This window comes from Triplophysa dalaica, chromosome 19, assembly GCF_015846415.1.
Source record: "Triplophysa dalaica isolate WHDGS20190420 chromosome 19, ASM1584641v1, whole genome shotgun sequence".
In the NCBI taxonomy this organism is placed as follows: domain Eukaryota; kingdom Metazoa; phylum Chordata; class Actinopteri; order Cypriniformes; family Nemacheilidae; genus Triplophysa; species Triplophysa dalaica.
Genome location: NC_079560.1, coordinates 7221092 through 7248227, shown reverse-complemented (window position 1 = coordinate 7248227; position 27136 = coordinate 7221092). Strand labels below are relative to the sequence as shown.

The 27136-nt window shown below is 37.2% G+C and overlaps 1 protein-coding gene across 1 annotated transcript in view; it reads left to right on the top strand.

The window, feature by feature from the left end:
* Window positions 1–27136, top strand: part of si:dkey-112m2.1 (transmembrane protein 132C) — a 103839-nt gene that overhangs the window by 21735 nt on the left and 54968 nt on the right. Inside the window, exon 2 of the mRNA XM_056731208.1 lies at window positions 8874–9783. Within this exon, the coding sequence (XP_056587186.1) occupies window positions 8874–9783 (910 nt within the window). The remainder of the gene's footprint in view (window positions 1–8873; window positions 9784–27136) is intronic.

The window sequence follows — 27136 nt, the reverse complement described above, 5'->3', positions numbered from 1 at the left end:
ATTGAATTCAAATGAATTTAGCCATCACGCTGATCACAATTAAAGCATTTTCAATTAGACACTAAAACTCATTTCGATAAAAAACGCTCAATGCAATTAAAAGCCATCTTGCCATGCATGAGTCAGAGTTCAGTGCGTTCTGAATGCTATTCAAAGCCCCATCATTTTAAACGGCAACAGTTTCATTTTAGAGATCTACACTGTCTGCCACATGCTCATGCCTATGAACTGGAATCCGGCCAACACTGGGGAGAGCTTTCATTATACAAGTGTTTTATTTAGTTATCTGGTTTATATTCAGCACCATGTCTGATTAATTAGATCCAGATATCTGTGAAGTGACTTTTAGCTTTTAAGGAAACCGTCAAATCAAAATTTTGTGAGTTTTGTGGGTATTAGTGTGTACGTTGACTTTGAAACTTTGAGGAGTACGCAAGCTTATACGACCTCAAAGTAAACGTATCAGATGCTTATTAGAAGCAGATTTACAGGATTTATGTAGAAATGACATATTGATTTGCATTCGTTCACTACTTAAATATTGATGACATCATCTCTTCCCCGGGGTGTATGCACATTTTTGTCCAATATCATGCCACTAAGGGGGGGGATTTCACAGTTTCCATTTACTAGTTGTACCGCAACTACATTATGCAAAAAAGAAACATATTTCGCATTTGGGGAGTGTATTCTGACAAACTATTTTTAGCAACCAGTGTACTAATAATTTACACTAAATGATAAAAAATGCATCAAATCTTATATTTTCACAAAGCAAGCTCTAATACAGAGTGATCAGTTGCATTTCTGATCTCTCAATCTGCTTAAATATTAATATTGTATTTTATTATACATTATATTAAGAATCTTTCCACTGTGCTTATGCCTTGTTTTTATATCAACCAGTCGTAATTAAAGCTTCTTACAATGTACGTCTGTGTTCGCAACCGAGTTCAGTGTGTTTTCTTTCGACTCAAGCCTGCTGACTGACTCACTACCAGTAGCCAAAAAAAGTAAAGCCTTGACATGTCACTGTAACTCAATTCTAGGCTCAAAACCCAGCCTGTTGTTTCCCTGACAACAATTTGTGTAAAAAGTCAACACAAAAGCAGAGGAGTGAACATCACTGTAGGGTGAATGATACCCAAGTGTGCATATTTAAATCAAGCCTATATATTCTCACGGTGCTCCCGTTGTCATTTCTTATTGTCGAAGGCTTTGGATTCTAATAATTCGAGCTATCACTCATACTTTCATTTGACTGCCTCCCACAAGCCTCTGTTCTCGCTTATTTTTTCATTTGTCTAGGAAATGTGAAACCCTGGAGGTATTACTCCAAATGAGAGAATACCTGCATATTATTACATCATTCTCCATGCTGTCCAATGACAGGTGCCTTGCTTCCATTTTAAGCACCAGCTCCCATAATTCTTCACTGGCAGGAATGCATGCGATAGTCGACATGTATGGAGCAGAGCTGAGAGTTAGCCGGATTAGACTGATCATTTGAGCCGGTTACTTAAAAAAAGAAAAAGTTCTGCACTCCCAATGTGCACCTACACTCATAGTGGGTAGCTACTTGAATCAGCAAAATTTTCCCTCCTGCCTAAGTTCGGATTCAGGGAATAACTGCAGTCAATTTACTTTTTCCCGTTCCAGCACTCACAACAGTCGAGCTCAACCAGCAATAGCTAGCAATATTGTAATATAATAACATTCTGGACTGGAATATGAGCATTCTGTGCTTACTGTAGGGTTTTGGCATCTACATCTGCAGCTCTTGTTTATTTAGATGTCTCACCAGGGGCACAAGCTCCCTTTAAGCCTTACTGCACAATTGCTTATGTTTTGATAAAGTGATGTTGGGCAGATCATGCAAGATATTTCTGCCGCCTGGTGTGACGAATGCCGCCTGAGAGTTTTCCTCCATTAGAGGGATTCCGAAAATTTTGACCTGATCATTATAGAAAATATTAACGTTTCATGTGTCATGTTTAACCAAGGAAAGGGGAAGATGGATTTCTGGAATCTATTAGAAAGCTGTTATTTTTAGAGCTTGATTGATCACAACAAGCAAACCCCCAATTGTCGCCAGAGCAACTGAGGTTAATTAATTCTGCATCCACAAGCCATTTTAAGAAGCACTAGATCTTTTCTCAGAGGATTCAGAGTTATCCAAGTCAAAGTCAAGTGGTTGATTAGATTTTTCTAGTGAACCGGGTGTGTTTTCTCAGTACACATGCAATTTGTGATGATGGCGATTCAATGACGTCAAATGACAGACATAATAATGGTAGTCTCCTAGCAATATTTGTAATTTATAATTAATTATGAGATGACAATCCATGATGTCTTACTCTGAGCGGGTCACATCCTCGCACTGTCAATGAACAGTTTCTATGGCAACAGAATTTTTTATGTTCACATTCATTTTGCATTAAATCAATAGTCAAAATCGGGGAATCATGTTAACTATATTATGAGATAACTACTTGACTAAATTGTACTTCTGAAGTCAATTCCTGATGTGTTTTTGCATGACATCGCGGTAGTCATGTGGTACAAGTCAGAGCTTGCAGAGAATTGTAATTGAGAGTTTGACAAAGACATACTTTAGAAATCAGAATCTCAGAATCAATTACTGTAATTCTGAAATATTCTGAACACACCTTTATTTACAAAATTACTTCTTGTTAAAGTTTTGAGATCGCAGATTCCAAATGGTGCTTGCTTTTTTCCAAAGAGTTTGGAGGACGATATGTTACATTCAGTATAATTGATGAGCTGAAAAGATATCTGTATTCTTTTATTTAAATATGATACAGATGCTTTTTCTGTGATATGCCTGACATTGGCTCCCCCATAAGCTTAAAGTTTTCATTTTCCCCTCTGTCTATTCCACATCTCCCAACATTTGAAATCAGCTTAATTTTCTCGCCTTTGCTCTGCGGGCTCATCTCAGCTCGCATGCTCAGATTGCAAGTTCACAATGCTGATGCAATCAGCACTGTGTTTGATGCCCAAATAGCTGAAGTTATGGGCTGTCGTTTCTGTGCTTATTCCATTCTGTGTCTCTCTCTGTCTTTTTCCTCTCTCTCTCTGCGTGGGATTATATGTAAAAACACTGGTTGAGGCCATAGAACAAGATCTAATATTTGGTTTTGATATGTGTTCTTTGTGTTATGAGCAACAATTGTTCAGTGAAGTTTTAGCTGAGCGCCCATCTTTGGTTTAGTATTTGGTGGCGTGGACCAGACTTTTGCTCATGAATATTTAATTATGTTACCTGAGGCAAGGTCTAGGGGGCTTATATAGACAGTAAATCATTGTGTTGGTAATAAATATGTGTTATAGTTGTGTTTACAGTTCTGTGTAATGTTACCAATTGCTGCTGTCCTTCTGAAACCTTGTGTCTCCACATATTGTGATTTTTATTTTTGTGCCGTGAATCATTATTATTGGTAATACTTCATGTTTCTCACTGGGTTTTGCCAATATCTAACCAATAAAAAAGTATTAAAATAGACTTGTCAATGTTGACCACTCAGTATGTACAGTACAGTGTTTTTCCATTCCCTAAAATACAGTGTATTTGAACATACGATGTTTCAGAAGGACAGTGAAACACTGTTTTGTGTTCAATTATGATTATTTACTTTTATTTCAATACCATTGCGACACATTACACTTATTTATGTTAGATAATAAGCTTTACTTGCATTTGTTAAAACATATGTTAGTAAGATATGGTACACTTCACTTGCAAATATATGGAATATACAAACTTAAATGTTAACAGTTGCAAGTATAATGCCTCTTAGTACTATTCCCAGGGTTTATTCCCAGAAATCATTTTCAGGCTGTTGATTCTGTTTCTCACACTGAACATATGTGCAGCATTTGAGAGCAGATGTACGGTACACACTTCAAGTAGAATGAACAAGATTAGATGTGATTGATTTGTTTTAACTCAGTAAAATTCTAATTTATTTTAACATTTCATCTTTATATCTAAAATCAAAGTACATCAATTTCATGCAAACAATTTCTGTCATTCTTGTCTTTAGTCAAATCAAAATCCTATATTCTCCAATGAGTGAACTGTGAAAACTATAACAGAATCATATAAAAAAAGCAAAGCATACTTGAGAAAAATCTTGTCTGGAGATCTATTTCTCATGTTATAGATATTGTGCATTCCATCCATCTCTATGCAGTCATAACGACTCGTTTTACCTCATTTTTCAAGTGGCCTAAGATATGGTTTGGCTTATTGATTGTCTTTCTGTTAGGTGGCTACAAATGGAAGATATGTGGGGTGCTGCTGCGTGCCTTAAAGTGATGGTATTAACTCAATACGCTGAATGATACCTACTCATTTAATGTATGCAGTGCAGGCACTCTGAACGATTACGATTATTAATGTTATCTATCAGCTCAGCACTTGGCCACAATCCCATGAAACTGCTACTTCACTAACATTATACTGATTTTATATAGGCAGCTGAGAAAATGGCCCAGGGGCAATCCAATTATGATGCCCAAAATCTTGCTATGTTAACTTTCCCCGAAGGCCGAAATTTGAAGTTGGAGCAGCATTCCATGCTGGTGTATATCCTAAAGTAGTTAACAGCTCCCCTTTTGCCACTTTCCGTGAGGCTGTGTCGTCGTCAGCACATTTAAGTTACTTGTTATTCTGAGACTTATCTAAGCCGTCAAACTCTGCATAAGACAGTCATTAAGGGGATAGTCCACACTGGGTTATCTGATTGGGCGTGCTGTGTTCGAAGGTGTTGTAAAATGCATATAACGCACACTTGTGACTGAACATTCTATATGTTGCCATAAAGAGTCCTTGCTTTGTGATTTTAATACTTATTAATAAGATGTTTAACTTTTAATTGGACGTTTATTCTGTTTTTATAAAAGCATGCTTGTGCCATCGTAATAAAAGCAATAAAGTATTTTGAGTGTTTACACTACTGTTTACTGTGTTTACAGTCTGCTTTGACTTGCCCAACACTCTAATGGCTTATTGCTTTAATAAATTATGTGATGGCCATAAAGCAAAAACATATTTCAAAAGTTTTGTTATGCCGCATATAAAAATTTAAGTGAGTCTTATGGTGTCACTTTAGGGTTTAGTTTTAACTCTTGTGTCCTCTGGCAACCAAATATTGCTAAAATGTATCCTCATAAAATTATAGAACTACTTTGTTTCAACTTAAACGAACACTGATCTTTCCCACACATGAAATGCTATAACAAAGAGATTATTTTAGACTTTATTTGTTCTGTTGGATATTTTTAGGTCTACTCTCTCTATTTGGAGTTGTCATGGCATTTTGGCCAAAATTCAGTTTAATTTTAGTGTAAATCTTTGACAGTTTTGTTCTTGGTATGACATGAAAAGTATTGGTAGCTTTTTCTGTATTACATGGTTCACAAATGTGATGCGAGTTCTACCAGAGGCCATATGAAATCGGACATTTGCAAACAATTGGCAATTAAGAAAAACCTTGGCGGTTACAAAGAAACTTGCTTATGACCCTAAAGGCAATCATTCAGAAAGCGTTTTTGGTTAAAATGAACCATTTTAAGGCTGTCGGAAAGGTTAAGAATGAAATTATGCCAAAATAATGGCTTTTGAAATAACCACGAGAAAGAATAATCATAGCGTTTTGTCTGTCTTCACACTTAATAAATACATAAATGATGTAAGTTTAGGTCCTACATTTTTTTATTTTCAGCTACCGGGACTGCTTGACATGGATATCAGTCTATGTACAGAATAGGTGGTTTCATCGGACACATGCGCTGGACCGAAGTATAAAATGTTTATAACCACTTAGTTTATAAAATGTAACAATTTATTTTATATTTAATAAATATGAATATTTTATTGTATATTAATTGTATTACTTTAAAACTGCCCAACAGTTAATGATTCTTTGTAGAGGTCTACCAGAAAATACGTTTTGACTAGCCTACATAACGTTTGTTTATGATATTGCCACTGAAACAGTCTATAAGGTATTTCATCTATGTCCTTTTAAAGGTCAAGTGTGTATATTTTTGGAGGATCTATTGACAGAAATGCAATGTAATATGCATAACCATGTCTCCAGAGGTGTATAAAGAGTTAACACAATGAAGCGTTATGTTTTTCTTGCCCGAAGAATTCCCTTGCATATAATTTGGCATGTTCTGTCATCCGTCGTAGTGTTTCGAATGTGAGGGGGAGGGTCGGAGTGAGTGGTTGGTTGCAATTCGCAACTTTATCGCTAGATTTCACCGACTGGATCTTTAAATCATTGTGTTTCAATGTAGTAACAGATTGAGTGGGAGGAGTGGTTGACTTAGCTGGTATGCCATTGACAGTTTAACAAAAAGCTTAAACTACATTAACACTCTATTTACGTTTAGTTTTTTCCAAAGTAAATTCTTGGCTCACCTGCTAATAAAAAGTTGAATTGAGCATCTGAACATATGCTCATTTCCAAGAAAAACTGAAGAACTGTAATTGAACCTGCAGAGATGAAACAGTATAACAAGTTCTTTTATCACACAGCCGTAAATGATAAAGAAGTTATTTTTGTTACAGTGTAGATCTGCTTAGAGCTCAGAAGTTTTAATTTCTCTGCATGAATTCTATTTGTACGTGTGTAATTTGTGTGTGTCTGCGTCATGTGCGTGTGGGTCTTTGTGCAGAGGTAGGCTTGAGAAACATTGTTGTGAAGTGATTAGATATGTCACTACAAGCTACTGCTCTCACTTGTAATTGGGTCTGAGGATAAGGAGGGCATCTGTGTTCAGGCAATGACTGCAGATGAAACACTCATCTCTCTCTTCTTTTAATCTCCATGCCTTCCTCTTGTTTGCTCTTTTCTTTCTGTCATGAAGGAATGACACATAGATTGCTTGTGTCCTGTGAATCTTTCTTTCTTTCTTTTTGTCTTTCGGGAGCTATTAAAAGTAATTTGTTGCAGTACTGCAAACCAGTAATTCATCATTTTATTTCGAAATATTTTTGTTGCTTTAAATAAATTGGATTTTACTGACGTTTTTTAATAGATGACAAAGAACGGCTGGTTTGCTGCATTTTCCTCCTGATTCCTCTAGCTGCATAAATCTACAATTTTCCGTCCAAGAAAAAGGACAGGTTGTTCTGTCTAATAATCCTTAAATGACTATGTTACTTTTTTAGGGTGCACATTTGAAAAGAAATCAGACGCTCAATGTCAGAAATCCGTTTAATGTACTGTAGGCTTCAGTGCATTTTTATGCTTGAAGAAATTTGATTTCATCTAATTTTTCTTCTTTACCTCTTTCTCTGTCCCCCTCTCTTCGTTTGTCATGGTTCCAAACGAACAATTTTGTATCTTTTAGGAAACAGTTCCCCATTTACCTTTTATTTACTATTTTGTAAGTAAGACTCATTTGATTCGGTCATTTTGCTTGGGTCAGACCAAACAAACCGTGACATATGTCTTTTTGAGCACAATGGTTAGTATATAACCATCCTCTCGCCTGACTGTTGGCCTTGTGCGCCAGTAGCGTTTGTCTGCCACCAGCTGTCACAAATCTACAGCATCTCTTTCTTTCAGAGTACTGCTGTGACGCAAAATCAATGGGGCCTCTTGGGTCCTTCTAACACCCCAAATATCTGCAGTGAACCGCTGGTTGAAGGCATTCAGTTAAAGGATCCAGTAACTGAAGATGGGCTAGCAGAATGGAGCAACATTGACACAAGACATATGACTCTTAGTTTCAAGCAGTGGCTATTAGTCAAGGTCTCGGGGCTCACTCGGGCACCAAGAGGTCATTTACTATAAGTGATATTAAAATAATCTCGCATCTTAAAATGAAAAAAAAATCCTAAATTTAGAAGACGATGGAGTACTGGGACATGTAAAGTGATATTATACTTCTCACTATGGTGAAAATGGACCATTGACTTCTCGCTCTGGATGTTTTTCCCTGCAGCGTATATGAACAAACTGACTGTCTATCTCAGTGATTTTATTTCATTTCTTCACACCTGCCTTCCTCTGTGAAATATAACATTACACACTGTCTCTAAAGCGTACTTCACATGAATTTGTTCTGCCTGCAGACTGTTCAGTCTAATTTAGGTCTATTACTTGAGGGGTCCACATTTATTTTTTCACACTGACCAAAAACCATATACACTATCAAGTGTTAACAAAGCAGTTTATTCCTTACATTATGTTTAATAATACCAGTGACATTTAGTGTATTGTAGGCTACATTTCACAAGTCATAAATGAATCTTAAAATCTAAGTGGCTGTATTTAATATTTAGCAAAAACCTAAAGCCTAATGTTTTTAGCTTGCATTTTTGTTTATAACTCAAAGTAAAATTCAATGTGTAATTTTTTTGGAGGACCTATTGAACGAAATAAAATATAATATACATAACTATGTCTTCATAGGTGTATAAAGACTTTACATAATGAGCGTTATGTTTTTCTTACCTTAAAATAGCTCTATCTACAAACCCCGTGGAAACCCTTAGATGGAATTCGGCATGTTGTTTCTACAGAATCCCTAAACTGATAAACTGCTCTACAGAACACGTTTCGTGAAAACAATATCTCCTTGGCCAAAGAAGTGACACATCTTGTTCTGTGTCAGCCACCGTAGTGCTTCGAAAGGGTGGAGCCATTGATGGCAATTTGCAACCTCACCACTAGATGCCGCTAAATTTCATACACTGGAGCTTTAAAATAACTTGAAATCTCAGAATTAATAATAATAATTCTAATAAATGATGTGTGTTAGGTTAAGAGGTGTCACTTTGCAGATGTTTGATTCGTAATGTCCTTTCTGTTTTCTCTATTATTTGGCAGTTGTCGACAGCAGGATGCTGCTGGATGGATTGCAGAGATTTGGCCCCATTCCCATGTACCTTCCTGTTCGATACCAGGTGCTGAACGCAGAATCAGCCTTCTTCCTCAAGGAAGCCAACCAGGACATCATGAGAAACTCTAGCTTGCAAGCTCGTACGGAACTTTTCTTCATTCAGCAGGCCAGAAAGACACCTTCGGTCAATGCCAGTTACGGACCTCTGTATGTTGAACAGCCCGTGCCTGCGGAGCTTCTGGGGCCGGGACTCTTAAACAACCCTTCATCCTCCTCTACCTCATCACCATCAACCTCCCCACTATTTAGTTTTAACTGGAAAATCCAGACTTTCATTATAAGCGAGCGAATACATCCCAGCTGGCCGAAAGTGCAGGTTCTATTCTACGTAGCGGGCAGAGACTGGGACGACTACAGTGCCGTGGACAGGCTGCCCTGCGTCAGGATGTTTGCCTTCCATGAGACCCAAGAGGTAAGAGGAACATGCCGGTTAAAAGGGGAACTTGGACTGTGCGTGGCAGAGCTGGAGCCGCTTCCGAGCTGGTTCAGTCCACCGAGCGTCATACCGGGTCGGCAGAGAGCACCCGAACAGGTGGAGGGCACACCTGTGGAGCTGTATTATATGATACAGTCCACAGATACAGGCGAGTGCAGCTCAGAGGATTCTCGGAAGACCAATTCCATCCGCGCCGGCCAGCTGGGCCCGGCTGGTTACTTTTCAGGACCTACACCCATGCGCAGGATCGGCAGTGTGCGGTTGTTTCAGCCGCTCTCAGAGTTGCGTCTGGACAGTAACTTTGTGGTGATGGTACCATCTAAACCCATCAGACAGAGAGAGACAGTGTCGGCTTTCCTTGCAGTCTCCACCGTTTCTTCTGTTGAGATCTTCACTTTGAAGTAAGTGAGCACCTGCAGTGCATTCTTGTGTACTACTTAAAAGGTGAAATATGTAATTTCTGTGACAGTGGCAACAGAATGGAAAAGTGATGGTTTCCAAAAATGTTTCTAATTATTTCATCTTATAATGGTCATACTGTACAAACAGATTGTCCCGCCCTAATCTCACATCATTTGTTGAGTTTTAAAGGAACAGTTCACCCAAAAACCAAAATTATGTCACTCTCGAGTTGTTTGAAATCTATATAAATTTCTTTGTTCTTATGAACACAGAGACAGATATTTGGGCGAATTCTTCTAACCAAACATTCTTGGCCACCATTGATTTACATAATAGGGAAAATTAAAATAGTCAAAAGTTCCCCAGAACTGTTTGCTTTTCTACATTTATCAAAATATCATCTTTTGTGTTCAACGGAACAACAAAATGTATAAAGCAGTTTTTTCTAATATAGTAGTCAATGTTGGCCGAGAACAGTTTGGTTACAAGCATTCTTCCAAAGATCTTACTTTGTGTTCATTAGAACAAGAAATTTATACAGATTTCGAACAACTCAAGGGTGAGTAAATCATGACAGAATTTACATTTTGGGGTAAACTGTCCCTTTAAGAGAATAACGGAGCCAGAACAATAAGAAAATGATGCAAAGGAATTAAATTGCTGGGATCACTTTAAGGGCGTTTTTCCAGTCGATGACTGCTAAAAACACTGACAACCAATCAAAATCCATCCAAATTTAAAATTTAAAACTGCAGCAAGCAAGTGAGAATAAACATAACGTTATCATCTGTTGATGTGGATGCTTATATAAATATCCTCATTGTTATCATTCCTGGTCTGAATGAGCCTTAAGTTTTTAAGTTTTATTTAAAACAAGGAGAAAAGTTTAATTCGGTGACATTTATTGTGGGACGCCTAAAAAGCCTGGAGGCAATTAAAAACATTACCCTTCCAAAAAAATGACTAATTAAATCTCAATTAGAAGAATTAAATCTTAATTAGTAGAATGCTGCAGAATGCTAATTCATTCTTCAGCAAGGAGCTTTATGGAATACACAATGTGATCAGACGGATATTAATTTTCCCCGCACCCAGTGTGCCACAGTGAGGAAATTCTTTATTGATTCATTGAGTGTTGAGCTCTAATTAGAACTAGCGGATTTGATGAAGCGACTAAAGACATTCTGTGCGAGTGAGTAAATGACCGTGAGAGAAATTAATGTTCATTCCTGTTTGTGTTCTCTCAGGCCTGATATCTAAATCATTGTGAATGCAAACACCCGTGTGCTTTGAGTCATATGTTGACGGGCCTGTCAAGCCCGGTTAGAATTAGCTCACATCTCGTCTGCTCTTTTGTATGATTGACGAACTTTAAGCGTTCTGGATAGGGTGGAATCAGTCGTGTGGAAAGTCTATCTTTAATTAGGAAGTGAAGTTAGTTTGTAAATAATATTTCTTGTTCTTTTATACATTATTATATTATATTTAAAGAGATTTTGACATCATTTTGAAGAATGATGGTAATGAAACAACAGCGGTACCAATTAACAGAACAAATACAAGGACACAAAACCAATGCAAGTCAATGGTTACCACCGCTGCTGTTCGGTTACCAACATTCTTCAAAGTATCTTTAAAATGCTGAGTTTTTGGACCACGGAGCCGTGTCGAGCAGTTCTTTGATCGATGGATGCACTTTTTGGAGCTTCAAAATGTCAGCACACATTCACTCCCATTCTACCGCTTGGAAGTAAAATGATATGTGGTATTATATCTCCGACTGCATCATTCTTCAAGAAGAAGACAATATTCAGTTAAGCTGCCTTTAGGGTGAGTCAAACATGGGGAAATTTGTATTTGAAAGTAAAATATCCCTTTAAGTATGTAAAAAAAATCATATTCTGGGTAAATAAATAAATATTAATTAACTCTGAAAATGTTTAGAAATGCAGTTTGATCCCAGTATGTTTGTGAAGATCTTAGGAGGAGAGACAAGTGAGATGATTGGAGTTTAAGGAGAAATCTAAACGCGCACTTTAAACATTTTCAAGCCAGCGTTGCGTCAAAAAGGGACAAACCCAGTTGTTGGGTTAAACTATAAAATTAGAAAATCTTTATATTTGGTTCAACAATGAGTAAAACCAACCCAGCATCTTAAGTTGAAAGAACAGGTTAATTAACAGCACAACGGTTGGGTTTGTTCCTTTTTAACCCAACACTGGATTGAAAGAAACCCAGCATTTTTCAGAGTCCCCGAGAGACCAAAACCAACCGTCTCCATTTGCTCTCCTTTTATTCTCATCTCAGTCTTGGAAAAGTAATAGAAACATTAAGGAGTTCTCATTTGTGATTTTTTTTATTCCTCTGGGTTGTAAATTTAGAACCATTTGCGCAATAACTAAGCTGTACCTTGCACGCTGCTGATGAAACCTGGTCTCAATATGAATGTTTTGCTCCCACCTAATTCGTTTGCTGCAAGTGGTTGTTTACCAAAGGAAGCACAATGAAGTATGAATCATTTCCTTAGCATGCAAAAATAAAATGCTTGGAAATAAATTTCCTTTCATGTAGACATAATTGTTGTTTTTGGAAACGTTCTCCAAGGGTACTCTATCATTAGAAACAGGAATGTGTCTATTAGAGTTATCAGGACTATTTAAATTAATGCAGAAAGAAAAGTAAAGTCTTCAGTAGAAAGGAAACGTGTGATGTCTCTGGTGATGTGGTTAGTAGTTCAGACAGGCTGCTGATAAGATCCTATAAAAGGGTTTGTTTTATTTTTTCTCTTTCCTCTACTTGACGGCTAAATGTCTTTGTGATGGCTCCAAGTGCCCTCAACCCCTGGAGATAGGCAAAGCTCTGTGTTCTCGGCTTGGGCTTCGTTCCGGGTTCCAGCTGATTTTTTTTATTTTTTTTAAAAGTGACCGGCTGAGGGCTGCTGATAGGGATGTGTCTCTCGAGTCCTTGGCTGTTGATGTGTTTTGTATAGCTTGGGGTTAAGTTTGAGGGGATGGCAGCATGGTTCAAATTGGTCACGTCACAGGTTCACTGGAGCCAGATCTCTTCATTCTATCGTCAGCCTGGGGATAAAAATGCTCCCTGATCAGCTTTTGCCTTTCTAACACAATCAGGAGAAAACAGAAATGCTGCAAGCATCTGACTTGCAGAAACACAATGTAAACGAATGTAAAACAGATGTACAGGGATGATCTTAAGCTAGTTTTATAACTGTTTTGAATTGGGTTTTATTTTATTTTTTATGTTAGTTCTTAGTTACTTTTAAGCCATTTGGTTATTGATTTTGTCAATTTTATTTATTGTGTATGTTTCTATACTAAGGTTAATTTGTTTTAATGACATCTGAAATAAATTGATCTTATATTTTGGTTTGTTTTTTATTTCTTTTCAGCTAATAATTTTAGTACATCGACCTAAAATTATTTCAATTTATTGCTAAGGCAACATTTCTAATTTTCGTTTATTTTAAGTTTTTAATATAATATTGAAGCCAATATCAGAAATCTTTTAGTAATTTCAGATTTAGTAAACGGCAATTCCAGTGTTATGGATGTGATATTTTGCGTCATGGACGTCACATAAAAATGCTCAGAGAATTAAATTGTTATGATTATCTTGAACCAGCTGTTGATATTTTACTGAACCCTTGTTGATAGAGTCTAAATATTAAAAACTGTCGGTCTATTAAAAAAGATTATGTAATTTTTTTTAAATAAACATGCGTTATGGAGGTGACAAAAAAGAATGCGGTTTTGTGAGACGATAAACTTTATGGATTTCTGTAAAATAAAATAAACAATCCTGTAGCAATAATATCCGATGAATGGAGAAGGGATGCCTCTTTATAGAACACAAAATAGCTATTTTATATAAATTTTCATGTGTCCATTTATGAGGAATATGTAGCGTTTATGTGAGAATCCCGAAAATGGCACTTTCCTGACTCTGAAAAATCATGCACTAAAAATGAAAGTGAGATTTCACATGGGTATTTGAGTCACCAAATGCTAAAATCTGTGCTGTTGCCATAGTAAGAACTTTTTTCTTGGTAAGGTTGACATTTTCACGGAATTTCCCAAACTATGACCACTTTATTAAGTTTAGTTTTACATAATAATATAAAATAATAAGTACGAATATTTACTGGCCATAAATATTTTATCGGTCACAGACATATGTACATAGCGATTTGGTTTCTCATGTTCTTGTATCTGTTTCCTAATGTGAAAAATATTTCACATGTGTCCCCACATAGAAACATACATTTTAGATATGTATAATGTTACATTTCTGAGATTTATGTTGTTTAAGGACACCGAGCCACAGTTTGATTTGAGTCACATTCGTCTCTGTGAGGGTCAGACTGTCGTTCTTACTGCTCGACTCGAGCCATGTGTTATATTGCCGTTCATTATAAAGTTACTGGCGAGTTTTCTACAGTTTGCTTGCATTTGGGACTTGGCCAGTGTTCATTTTTAACCCTGTGTACAGCACAAATTAAATGTACTTTTGGACTGAGATAAAAAAAACATACAGTATCTAGAGACAGAGTATCTAAAGAAACAGTGAACATCTTTGTAGTGTTTGAAGCATATACGAATGAAAATCTTTGTAAGTATGAATAAATTAGTGGGGACTTGAAAGGTTATTTTCATTAATCACGTCGATAACTTAATGATGAGTTTTTTATATTGTGTATTAAAACCCTTCTCAAAACCCTCCCAGCTTTCCAAGAACATCAACCGACCATCTTTAATCTTTCTGTGAGGAGAGGGCTCGCGACCGTGAGATCATCATGTTTATTGATGAAGAAAACACTTCTGCATTTATAATTGTGATTCTCAAGCCAGAGCTTCTCTCAGGAGCGTGTAGATCCCTGCTTCTTCTCTCATTAGTGGTTTGGAGAGCAGTAACATGTTGAGATGGAGTTTACACCTGATTCATAATGCAAATGAAAACACGCTCCCCCTTGAACAAATTAACAACCTCTGAAAAGATAAATAGCCCCTGCTGTAATGTAATTTTGACTAAACAATCTTACACGTTTCTGCACGTCCCAGTGGAATATATGCTAATATATGCAAATGAATCACTTTCCTTATGGACTATTTTCTTACTTTACTGTTTCTGAGATATTTTTTCCTCATCCGGCTTAATTCCATTTGCATTTACACATGTTGATAAGAAGAAATGACCTGTCTTGAATTTAAAATGATGTCGATTAAATGAGAAGACCAAGATTTAAATTTTAGCTTTTCACATTATTAACCTTAGGGTCAATGTCATAAACAAATTTTTAATAAACAAAAGAGTTGAGATGTGATTCTATTTAATTCTCTGTAGCAGACTGTCATACAAAACTCCAATATTTATATGCTAGAAACACAGATTCTTAAAACGTGTACATAAGTGTCAGTATCAAGAGGGTTGTTTTTAGATCTCGTCCAGCTCACGCAATAAATGTGACCCTGGACCACAAAACCAGTCATAAATAGCATGGGAATATTTTTTGCAATAGACAAAAAAAAATGTATCGGAGAAAATTATCGATTTTTATTTTATGCCAAAAATCATTTGGATTCTAAGCAAAGATCATGTTCCATGAAGATATTTTCGTAAACGTAAATATATCAAAACAATATTTTTCTGAGTAATATGCTATGCTAAGGACTTTATTTACATAACTTTAAAAGCGATTTTCTCAGTATTTTTTATTTATTTTGCACCCTCAGATTCCGGTGTTTTAAATTGTTGTATCTCGGCCAAATATTGTCCAATCCTAAAAATCATACATAAATGGAAAGCTTATTTATTTTATGTATAAATCTGGAAATTGTGAAAAATGTGCCTTTAAGACTAGTTTTGTGTTCTGCAGAAGATTATTATAAATTATGATAAAGGTTTTATTTTTGGGTCTCTTTAATGGATATTACACAAGCTTTTCAGTAGTAACCAAATTATGATCTCCAACTTTGTATCTTTGCCCTTTTAAGCATATTATTACAGATTTATCAAACATTTTATGCATGTGACATATTTGTGCTTGGATTGTAAACTAAAACTCAACTTTTAAAAGAATTTAAGGAGGCATGGCAAAAAATAGCTTACTGAGTAGAAAGTCTTTTTTAATCATAAACAAGACAGGATTAATGAAATTTTTACCAATATTGAAACTTATCGTTTCTTTTCTATGTATTCGTTTGTAAATTGGAATAAAACCCATACTCCCCGAAACGCTGTATTGTGCCCTATACAGAATATGCTTTTGCTAAATAAATACCTCAAATTGGGGGTATGTGGGAGTTTCTCCAAATCTCATATTAATCTTGAGTAACTGTACATTAGCATTGCATACTTTGTATCCTCCAAGAGTATTTAGTTTGATCAAATTTAGAAAAGAGAGATACAGCTGTACAATTATTTCCGTTAACTAGCGGCTGGAGGCAGGCAGGGAGGACTACAGCACGAGCACACAATATATCATCACATTATCCCTTCGTGTTGATTACGTTATGCACGTACACGCCGTTTGCCAACAAAACACAGACATATGACTTAGTTTGACTTGCCGCATGCAGTTCATGTCCGGCATCATTTACCGCTGGGACCGCGCTATCTATTCATTTCAAACGATCTCCAAATCCAGCGTTATATCCACCGAAACAGGGATCCAGACTTAGAAAAAGCTTTTCGAAACAAGGAGTGATGGGGAAGTGTATCGAGCACAGAAATACTACGTAATACTTCCAACTCGTCACATTTGTGACCGTGGACAACAAAATAAGATATTTTAAAGACTGTTGGTAACCAAATCACATTGGGCTAATTCGACTTCCATTGTTTGGACAAAAAACATTGAGACATTATTTTAAAATATCTTCTTTTGAAGTCCACAGTCATTTACAACATTAAGGGGTGAATGAACGCTGACAGAACTAAAATCTTTCAGTGAACTATCCCTTTTCTGTGATATATACTAGAATTATGAAACATCAGGAGAGGGGTTTGGTTTGTATGATGTGGTTAAAATTGGTTAAACGAATGGTCCCATAACTTTTCCTTCTATTGTACAAACAAGGCTGTAGTAATGGTTTGGATACACTGTCCTGTGATCAAACTCAATACTAAAAACACAATACTCTGTGCCCTTCCTCTGGCAGCAGAGTGTGATTTTCAGAACCCACACATGTCAAAGGTACATCTGTTTTATCTCAATCAATTTTTGACATTTCCCCCAGCCTCTGTTCTCTGTGTTCTTAAAATATATTTCTTCTACCGGTTCTTTCTCTCTCGCTCTTATAGAATGTTCTTTGCATCTATATTCTGTGTATTCATAAAGAAGCTCTATAAATTGTCCGTTTCACCTATGCATTGGAGGCTGCAAAAGGACCACTCAACCTGATTATTTGACGTCACAGATTAGCAAGCGATTCTTCCTAATTTCCCTCTGCCCCTTTGGGGTCGCTGGCACGTGTTTACTTTGAAAGCACAGACTCTCTTCATCTGGCTATTAATAAGTAATTAGTGATTTGCGCACTGGGGAAACTTATTCTCTCTAGTTTGATTTGCTTGCCACACAGGTTCCCTCCACAAAGCAATCAGCGCTTGCCCGCAGCGAATAATCCTAGTGTGCACATTTCTCGGTAATGATTTTTAATGCAGCCCCACCCATGAATTTCTCCAGCTGCTTTCAGCACGCCGGCTGCCATTATTTGACTGAAAGAAGCGGTCCATTTTTTTCTCCGAAACTATTATGCACATCAACTAAGCGTGTGTTTTGTACCAATTCTTAAGGTTCCCTCCGACAGGCTCGTAGTGGAGTAGTTTGTTAGGCTAAACCCTGATCAGCACGTCTAACACTGAATGTTATGGATGGTCAGTGAGCTCAGACGCTTCTCACTGTTTCCCCTCCTGCAGATCACAGCAGGCCGTGTTGAGTAAAGGCGGTAATTTTCTAAGTTTTAGAACCGCGCTCTTCCCCAGAGAGAAAAAGCGTTGTCAATAGTGCTGATAAGTGATGTTTGCTATGCTAAAATCAACCTCTTAGGGGATATTTTCACTCCTTTAGTTTGTTTTTAGCTGATCAGATTGTCTTGATCGAAATGATCTGCTCAATCAAAACGCAGAAATGGTCCAAATTGTCCATAATTAAACAAATCGAGGATAATACCCAATAAATGGAGAATGGATAGTTCTTTATAGAACGTAAAAGGAACATTTATGAGGAATATGGACCAATATGGATGTGACAACTCAGTTGCCTGACAATGGAAAATTGTGCTTTAAAAACATACATACACAAAAAAGGCTTTAAAAACGTCACATGGGTGAAGGCTGTTAGGAAAATGAACCATGGTTTTATCATAATAAAAGTATAGTAAGTAATCATGTTTTTTGCTAGATTAATACCCATTCCACAAGTTTTCTCCAGATGGCTCAACAACTGTTACTTTAGTAAAACCATGACTAGTTTGTGGTTAAAATGATAAAAGAACGTTAAATGTTTGTCAGTCAACATTATTGGTTGGTTGAAGAAAAAGCTAGTTGCTAAATGGCATTTTCACCTACATTATTCATCTTTTTTGTTTGTCGTTTACTCTGTTTGCCATTTTAATAATATTAATACTTATGTGCATTGTTCTGTAATTAATTTAGCCACATTTCTAGCTCATTTTGACAATGGTTACTAATACCGATTCAATACGATTCATTAATTATACTGACTCGCACTACATATGTTTAACAGCAAGACATGCTTCCCTTTTTGATCCTTGAGAAAAAAATCCATAGGCATAGATATTTCACTTGATGGAAACCCCAAACGTATGCTTCAGGGCTGGGCTGTGACCTCATTCTGGCCATCAGAAACTGAGCTTGATGGGGGAGGTGGTCTGGCCTTTATCTCCTGCTGTAAGCATCTGATTTGGAACAAAGCCCTTAGAAGCTTCTGGAAGAGACTCTTGTGGGTGGCTAAGCCTTGAACTGAGCAGCTCATGGGATCACTTGTCACGTCCTGTAATCCCAGAATCATCAGATAACAGGGAATGCATTGATGACCGTGTGATGGTGAAATATCCGCTGTTGTAAAAGTGTTAAAAACAGTATTTATAAGGCCTGGATACACAGCCATAACAGATTACAGAGCTTTAGCCCCTCAATTGTAACAAATACATGTTTGTAGAATTTTCTAAAAGTGTGAAAGGCATGGCATTGTCTATTTTGCAACTTCCACCAACACTATAATTCTCTGTGAAAAATAGCCAGGAACAAAAAAGAGGGTGTTTCACACATAGTAAAACAGGTTTTCACTGTGTCTCTTTTTTCTGTATTTTTTATTTCTTGTGGTTCTTTTTCTGTCTGCGTTCTCGAAGCTCATCACCTGTTCCACCCTAAGGTCAGGGGTTTGATCTCAGAGAATGCATGTACTGATAAAATGTACAATTCACTGTAGTCTCTTTAAATGAGGCATTTATATATAGAAGTGAGTGGTGATTGTGATGGCTGATGTGTATAGTGTAGGCGGTGTATGTGGTATGAATGTAATTCATTTCACACTCAGGTCAGTCTTATCAAGCTAAATTGAAAGCTTCCTTTTATTAAAAAAAACTGATTTAACTTAAAGAGAAAAAAAAGAAAAAAAAAGAAAATGACTATACTCACCCTCAAGTTGTTCCAAACCAGTATAAATATCTTTGTTGTGTTGAACACAAAAGAAGATACTTTGAAGAATGTGGGAAACCAAACAGTTCTGGGGCACCATTGACTACCATATTTTTATATACTACCACTATGGCATTCAATAGTGCCCCAGAACTGTTTGGTTACAAACATTCTTCTAAACATCTTTCTTTGTGTGTTTAGCTGAACAACAAAAGTCATACAGGGCGAGTAAATAGTGACAGAATTTGCATTTTTTTACACTAATAAATGTCACTTGTTATGACGCGTAAACGGATATGTTTGGGCCGGATTTCCGCCCTTAATGTGTTTCCTATAGTGATGATGACAGCAGAGCACTTTCTGCATTTCTGCACTGCTTTGCAGTGAAGCGATGGTCTTCAGTCCCTGTATGTCAGATTGCAGTAGTGCGCTGAATCCTCCACAGCTGAAAAATCAGCAAGAAGCCGTGCTGTGAAATTGGGCCGTGAACATTTTTGGGCGTGTTGCGCCGTTAACTGATTTGCATAATTCCTTTAGTGAATCGAGTCCTGAAACAACGCAGGCAGCGCATACAAATACACTACGCCATCAGCGGGCGCATTTCATTCCTCGTGAGTTTCCCTCCTCCTGTGCTTTTGCCTCTGCCCTGAATGTAGATTTTGTATATGGTGACTGATTTATTTGAAAAAAACCTGTATTTGTCTTTGGCATTTTAAATAGATTACGCAAAAACAGCTCCTTGTCATGCTTTCCCACTGTGACCTCTAATAAGCCCTAAATATGCTCATTTCCCAATAGCTTTGAATTGACTCACGCACTGTTGCTCTCATAAATACCCGAGTGATTGTCTGCATATGGATATAGGTGGTTTCCCGGCAATAAAATGAGCTGCATCCAGCGTAATCCCTCACAAGGGCTGGCCGTGTTTAAACAGAACCTTGAAGCCTCTGGAGCAGTCGTGCGCACCGCCCGTTTGCTGTGCAGCGGTAATGAGAAAGATTAATCCTGCGTGCATGGTGCGATTCCTCATGCCTTTTCGCCCCTGAAATACACCTCGGACTCGCGACATATCGCATGATCAGATATGCCTCACGCCTCACGTCTTCTTGAAAAAGACAACAGTGAGCACATGAGAAAAGAAAGAGCTGTGGTTGATGTTTCATGAAAAAGCGCTTTAATATTAAGGCCCCTCAAGAGCAAGTCCAAAAACTATTAAAAGCATCCACGGGCTGTTTTAATGCCGTGTGAATATTATAAATGATACCGCAGTAGTTTTTATATATTTGGGGAGCTTTCCTGCCCACATGCTTTTTATACCAGAGGCGTGAAGTTGGGCTCAGACCGTTGGATTACAGAAAAGCTGAAGGCTAAAAATTCACTCTCCCGCATTCCCATCATGCCCTTGAGGAGTTCTCAATGGAGTCTGTAAATATGCAGTAGCAGAGAGGGAAAATATGTCAAACATAAGCTGTGCTGAGAGCATTTCACCAACGAATAAGCAACACGTGCTCATATAAAGCCGGCTACCTTGTTAAAATCCACAGCTGCCCACGGCGCTCCGTCTAATGCCGTTCTCAGAGCAGAGCACAGCCCCTGGGGACAGAGATCGGCCAACTGTGGCCCAACAGAGAACATCTACTCCACCACCTTTCTGAAACTCCAAGTATGTCCACCCAGACACCGTCTGCAGAATTGCTCCCAGACTGATCACCGCTCGCTTGTCTAATGTGATACTCTACTAATCTAATAGGATGTTATCGATGGTCACTCTGGGAACGAGATGTCGGGAAACATTGTCTTAGCCAAAGATGAAGATTATATCGCAGTTTTAAAAAAGAGTTTAGATCATTTACAAACATTTGGCATGTTTGAACTTGATGGGACAGTTGTTGTAAGATATGGGAGTTGTGATTATTGCACAGTGGTGCTGTTTAGTTATGATGGGAATTAGGGCAAACCGGATGTCTCATTCTCCATGGATTCTTTTGGGATTTCAAATGGGTTTATAGAATAGAGGTTTTCAATTTACGCGTGAAATAAGGTATACTTGAAGACGCTCATGTTGTGTTCTGCAACTACATTAGCGTATTTGGCAGACACTTTTATCCAAGTAAATAATGAAAGGAGTTTCATTTTTTGGTGAACTATACCTCTTAAGGTCTGGTGCATATTTTATATTTTTTACCTGAATTTAAAAGTTCAGAAGCAACATACATACATAAGTGTAAATTGATCTGTAAAAACGTCTTTGTTCTGATGAACACACAGAAAGATAGTTGTAAGAATGTTTGTAGCCAAACAGTTCTTGCCCACTGTTGTTTAACTGACAATGCAGTCAAAAGTGCCCCAGAACTGTTTCCATACATTCTTCAAAATATATCTTCTTTTGTATTCAACAGAATAAAGAAATTAGTCAGTGGTGACCAAGAAATGTTTGGTTACAAGCATTCTTCCAAAGATCTTTCTCTGTGTTCAGCAGAACAAATAAATGTATTCAGATTTGCAACAATTTGAGGGTGAGTAAATAAAGACAGAATTTGGTTGTGGGAAAATGAAATAAAACCTAGGATTTTAAGTAAAATTAATAACATTTAATGGGACTGGCTAGAAAGCTGAGGTTTAAGCTTTCAAAAGATACAAAAGTTTTCTTTCTAACCTCACAATAGTCTCTTGGTTTTCATGCAAAAGAACATGTTAAACGTTCTTTATGAAACTGTACCCAACAAAGAACCTTTTTTTATTCATTGTAATTGTTTTGTCATATTGATTGCTTAATGAAGTTTTAAACTACATCCATCATGATTACATTTGAATGCCTTTTAAAATTATTTTCTTAAATATAAACGATGTCATAGTGATTTAATTAATCCTGATGTCAGTGTTATTATTTTGATTAAAACTTAAATTAATTGACAGCCTTGATTTAAAGCAGCATGCACATTGCAGTGGAGTATGTGTCCTTAAAAGGTTTTCAAGTGAATTAACAAACTTGAATATCTTTTTCAAGTTTCAATTTGAATATAAAGAATGATTCAGAAAAACAGGAAATGAACCAGGAGCGGTGACTTGTAAAAGTGCAATTTCTTTGTATTTTTTCCCATAACAAAGTACTAGGCAAATAATAAAGAAAAACGTCAAGGCAACACAACAATTCAAGATAGCAGATCCCAAAGCAATCCTCAAAGAATTGAAAGCATGCAGAGAGAACAAATCATCTTCAGAAAAGCATAAAAAAAGTTTTCCATTTCAAGCTCTTCTTGTTTAGTTCTTTACTTTGAACAGAACAGCGGATACACCAGAACACCATAGGTCTCCGCAGACACACCACAACAACGTAGCTCTTCTGGGTTTTTGCATTTCCCTCTAGAAAGGCAATTTACAGATGCTCCACACGCACACACACACACACACACACACACACAGACGCTACTATACCTGCCTGTGTCGACTCGGCTCTGCTCTGCACCTGCTGATGTGATTGTTCAGCACTGCCCATCAGTGCACATAATGAAGTGCAAATCAGGCTAATGTGCTCACTGATGCGCTGGCTTTTAAAGATCAGCTCAAATTGATTTAGTCCCAGCACCCCTGAGCCATTAACAAATAATAAAACCGAATATAACAAATATATGTGTCCAGGGATTGAAAAATCATTCCCTGCTGCCAAACACAGGATGCACAACCGGCGCTGTTTGTTTTATCGGGCCGGGGAAGGACATTATGCTCGTGTAGCATTTATGTACACTTATGCGAAAACCTCTGTTTTTCACAAAATACAAATGATGTTTACATTATACAGCTTGAGAAACATTATTAGCAAGCTTAAAAGACAGAGTGTGCTTTGGGTTTTAGTTAAGCTTCCCAGGTATGCTGAGACAGAGAGAAAATGCAAACCATCAGCAACAGAAAATTAAACTTGTAATTTAGGCACACGTAGAAAGATAAGAAAAAAATAAATACACTCAGGGCAATTCAGTTACGATTAAAAGGCATTTGTTACTGTGGGCTGCTAAAATGTTTTGGCATTGTTCCATTTAAGAGTATGTAAAAATTGACCCAGCATCGAGATGAGGAGATACACTTAGAAAGATCTCAGTTTTTTACCCAGGAATAGGAAGCAATGATGAAGCGTGTAGGCGTTAGATGAATGCTTTTAAAGCACAGAGTAATCATAAGCAAACAGCAAATCCTGAAATTGGATTGTCTGAAAACACTTATGCACATTATTGTTCTTTGTTTCCCACCGCATTAGAGTTGTTATCACTGTGTTTTCTCACAAGGCAAGCGATTTCCCACATTACATTTTTAAACTTGCGTTTTGTAGTGTAGTTCTTCACCCCTAACAAACACTCTGCCAGTTTCTTTTCTATACATCTAAATATATATTTATACAAATAAGCATTGAACAAAATAAAGTATATGTTGCTAGGGCTAATAAAAAAGATTTGTTTCCAAATTTGTTTTACTTTACTTTCCTAAATGTTCTTAAAGGGCAAATTTACGCAAAAATGGAAATTCTTTCATCATTAATCTCTCCAGTAGCGGCGATTGTGCCGGTCAACACGGGATGATCCACCTTAACCTAGATATTCCTATATGATTTGTAATTTTTATCAGCTTGGAATCAAACTCAGGTCAGACAAGACTTACGTTAGCTGAGCAATGGAGGTGACAGGGCCACGGGCCTATAAAGGATAAGGATGAAGCGAGGCAGATTAGATATGTTTTTTAGAAGTTTTTTTTACTTTACTTTCTTGTTATTAAAGGGCAAGTTCACCCAAACATGAAAATTCTGTCATAATTTAGATTTGGAACAACTCGAAGGCGAGTAAATTATATAATTTTCATTTTTGGGTGAATTTGCCCTTTAATTCTCTCTCAAGCCGCCAAAGGAATTTTACCGGATTGTGTCTGTCAAACGCTCGCACACATATATCTTTACAATTATGATTTAATTAGAGAACATAATGAATAGTCAATGAGTTGTATCCATCCTTATTGAAATATTTTGATGATTGCTGAAACTAATTCTTGTGATAATGACTTTAGATCAACGTAATTTGCATATCTGTGGCTGTTGATTTGTCATTTGCATCTCTTTAGCATTGATGTTCTATAAATTCATCTCGGCTTCTCGTTTTTAATTTCTCCTCTCTGTGAAGTATAGAGCTCAAGGTTAAAGAAGCGTCTTTCCTCCCAAATATATTTTGCATAAGCGATCGCAGAACAAGATGAAGGAATTTGTTATAATCTCTTAAAATGTTGTGCGTAGCATTTCATTTGTACTCAGGATGCTAAAGCTCTCCGCAGTTATAGTTACATTTAATCTTCTGTCATGAAGTTGCCTCGTAGAACAAGTTTCAAACAGTTATAGCCTTAATAAAAAACGAATGCTCTATTGGACTGCTCTGATTTATTGAAAGGCCCTAAACTGTGACACAAAAATGGACCCGTTTTATATCCTTATTGGTCAACTGGGCCATTCCATCCTCACCTCCGTAATCTCTCCAGTAGCCGCATTGGCGACTATCCCCGTCAACACTTCCAAACCAATATAAATATTGGATCTTTATGGGATGATCCACCTTAACCTACATACTCCTATATGATTTGTAATTTTGATCAGCTTGGCATCAAACCCAGGTCAGACAAGACTTACGCTAGCTGAGCAGGGAAGGTGGCAGAGCCAGCCGTGCCTCTCCACAGGGCTATGAAGGATTTGCATGAAGTGGCGCTGATTAGAGTCGAACTCATACCACTTGCTGCCTGGCCGTGACCTCATTTCTGAAATGATTTACTGGGCATTCGTCCCAAAACTCCTGTAACTGCATGAAAAAGTGTATGTTTGCTTTCCCCCTGGCAAGAAAAACATTTTAGCCCGCTTGTCCTACAAACTAGACCAACTAATGCGTATTACATTTATTTTTATTTTTTTAATTACTGTTTATCATGTTCCTACGCAATTTCACTCAGCGTCGCCTGCGTCGGAATGCAACAGGCAATCAGGACTTAATTGGGGGCTTAATGCTACATTCCTCTAGCCCAGATTGAGGCAACGCCCCTAGGCATCATGGACCTTTCCATTATTTAGAGATAGATATGCGGTGAACCCAGTTTTAAGATTATAACGACCAAATACGGTACAGAACTTAATATTTGAAAAAATCTTGACTGAATGCTCCCATGTGCTTATATTTCCTATCATCTTCAGATTGGCTCTTAATGTGTACAGTAAATTGCACACAATCTGAATTATTGCTCACACAAATAATTCACAAGAAATTTGACACTTTGGCATTGAGTTGTCAAGGCCCTATGCACACGTTTAATGATTTATGGCATAAAAGGATTTACTTTGCTTTGTTTTTTTTCTTTGTACTTTTTTGGTCGCTATTTCTATTTTTCTTCTGTCACTATAATTAATTTGGCCCAGTGCGTCTCTCACGCTCTCCGTTTCACTGGTCCGTTTTAATTACAGAATATTAAAATGACCATGAAAAATGTAACACTGTTTACACTTGCTGTCATTTCATTCTAAAGAGAGCACAGGTGCAGGGGCAGGTTGGCTTATTTTTAAATTACCTTTGCGTTTACGCATTTGACTATTGGTACGTCTGTGGTTATTTTCTACCTTTTATTCAAACATCATGTGGAATGCTTTCTCAGCTCTTCATCTTTCTTTTGTATTAACTAAAACATTCTTTATTTATTTGTCTTATTGACCTTTTATTAACATATGACCGACATGTAGATCAAATAAGGATACGTAAAAGCTAATTTTGAAATCGTATCCTGTTTTTGTTTATATAGAAAATAAATGTTAATCAATTGCATCTGTGCATTCACGCTATACACTTTATCAGTATGTGTGTCTCCTTTATCAAACCCATGTCCTTATTTTACAGTAACATTTATATCTGTGCCCCAAATGTAACTCTTAGTTAATTTTTTCGGATGATAATGAAAAAATCTTATGAAAACAGAAATGACAAAATGACACTTTATTACCATTCCATTCATCGCTTGTCATGTTGCTATCAACATGCTTTCATATTTACCTGAGCAGATGCTACTCTGCCCTTTGTTCTCTCTCTTTTTGGCTAGTGTTGTAGTGTTGACCCTTACGTTTATTTTGTAGAACATGCAAATCTCTGTTTTGTCAGTCTTAATTGAAACTTTCATGCAGACATCTGTGCCAGAATAAGATCCCCGTCCACATCTTTTCCCGTATAATGGACGTTACATGTCCTGTGCTGAATAGACGTTGTCATGACGACATTTATGACCTCTTTAGAAAGCATCGCTCAGACAACGTCCGCATTTGCGCCTGCGATAATTCTAGAATTGGCTTCTCTAATGCACCGAGAATAAGACGGCCAGACGAACAACGCAAGGCTCTGGTTATGACTTGAGCTACAGTTTCTATAGAAAAACAGCAGCGTTCATGATTGCCTGGAGCTATGCGTTTTTTTTTATCTCTCACTCGCACACGTGTCAGAACTATAGCCAGAATCTGTCAGCAGAACTTGAGGTGGGTCAATACAAGACTTAGAGGTGGTTTTGAAGTGTCAAACGCCTACATTGTGTATGTTTGTGTATTGTGTATGTTTGGGGTATGTTTTTGTTATAGTAGGGTGAATGAGACTGGCTAGGTTCCAACACCTACAGTGTTGA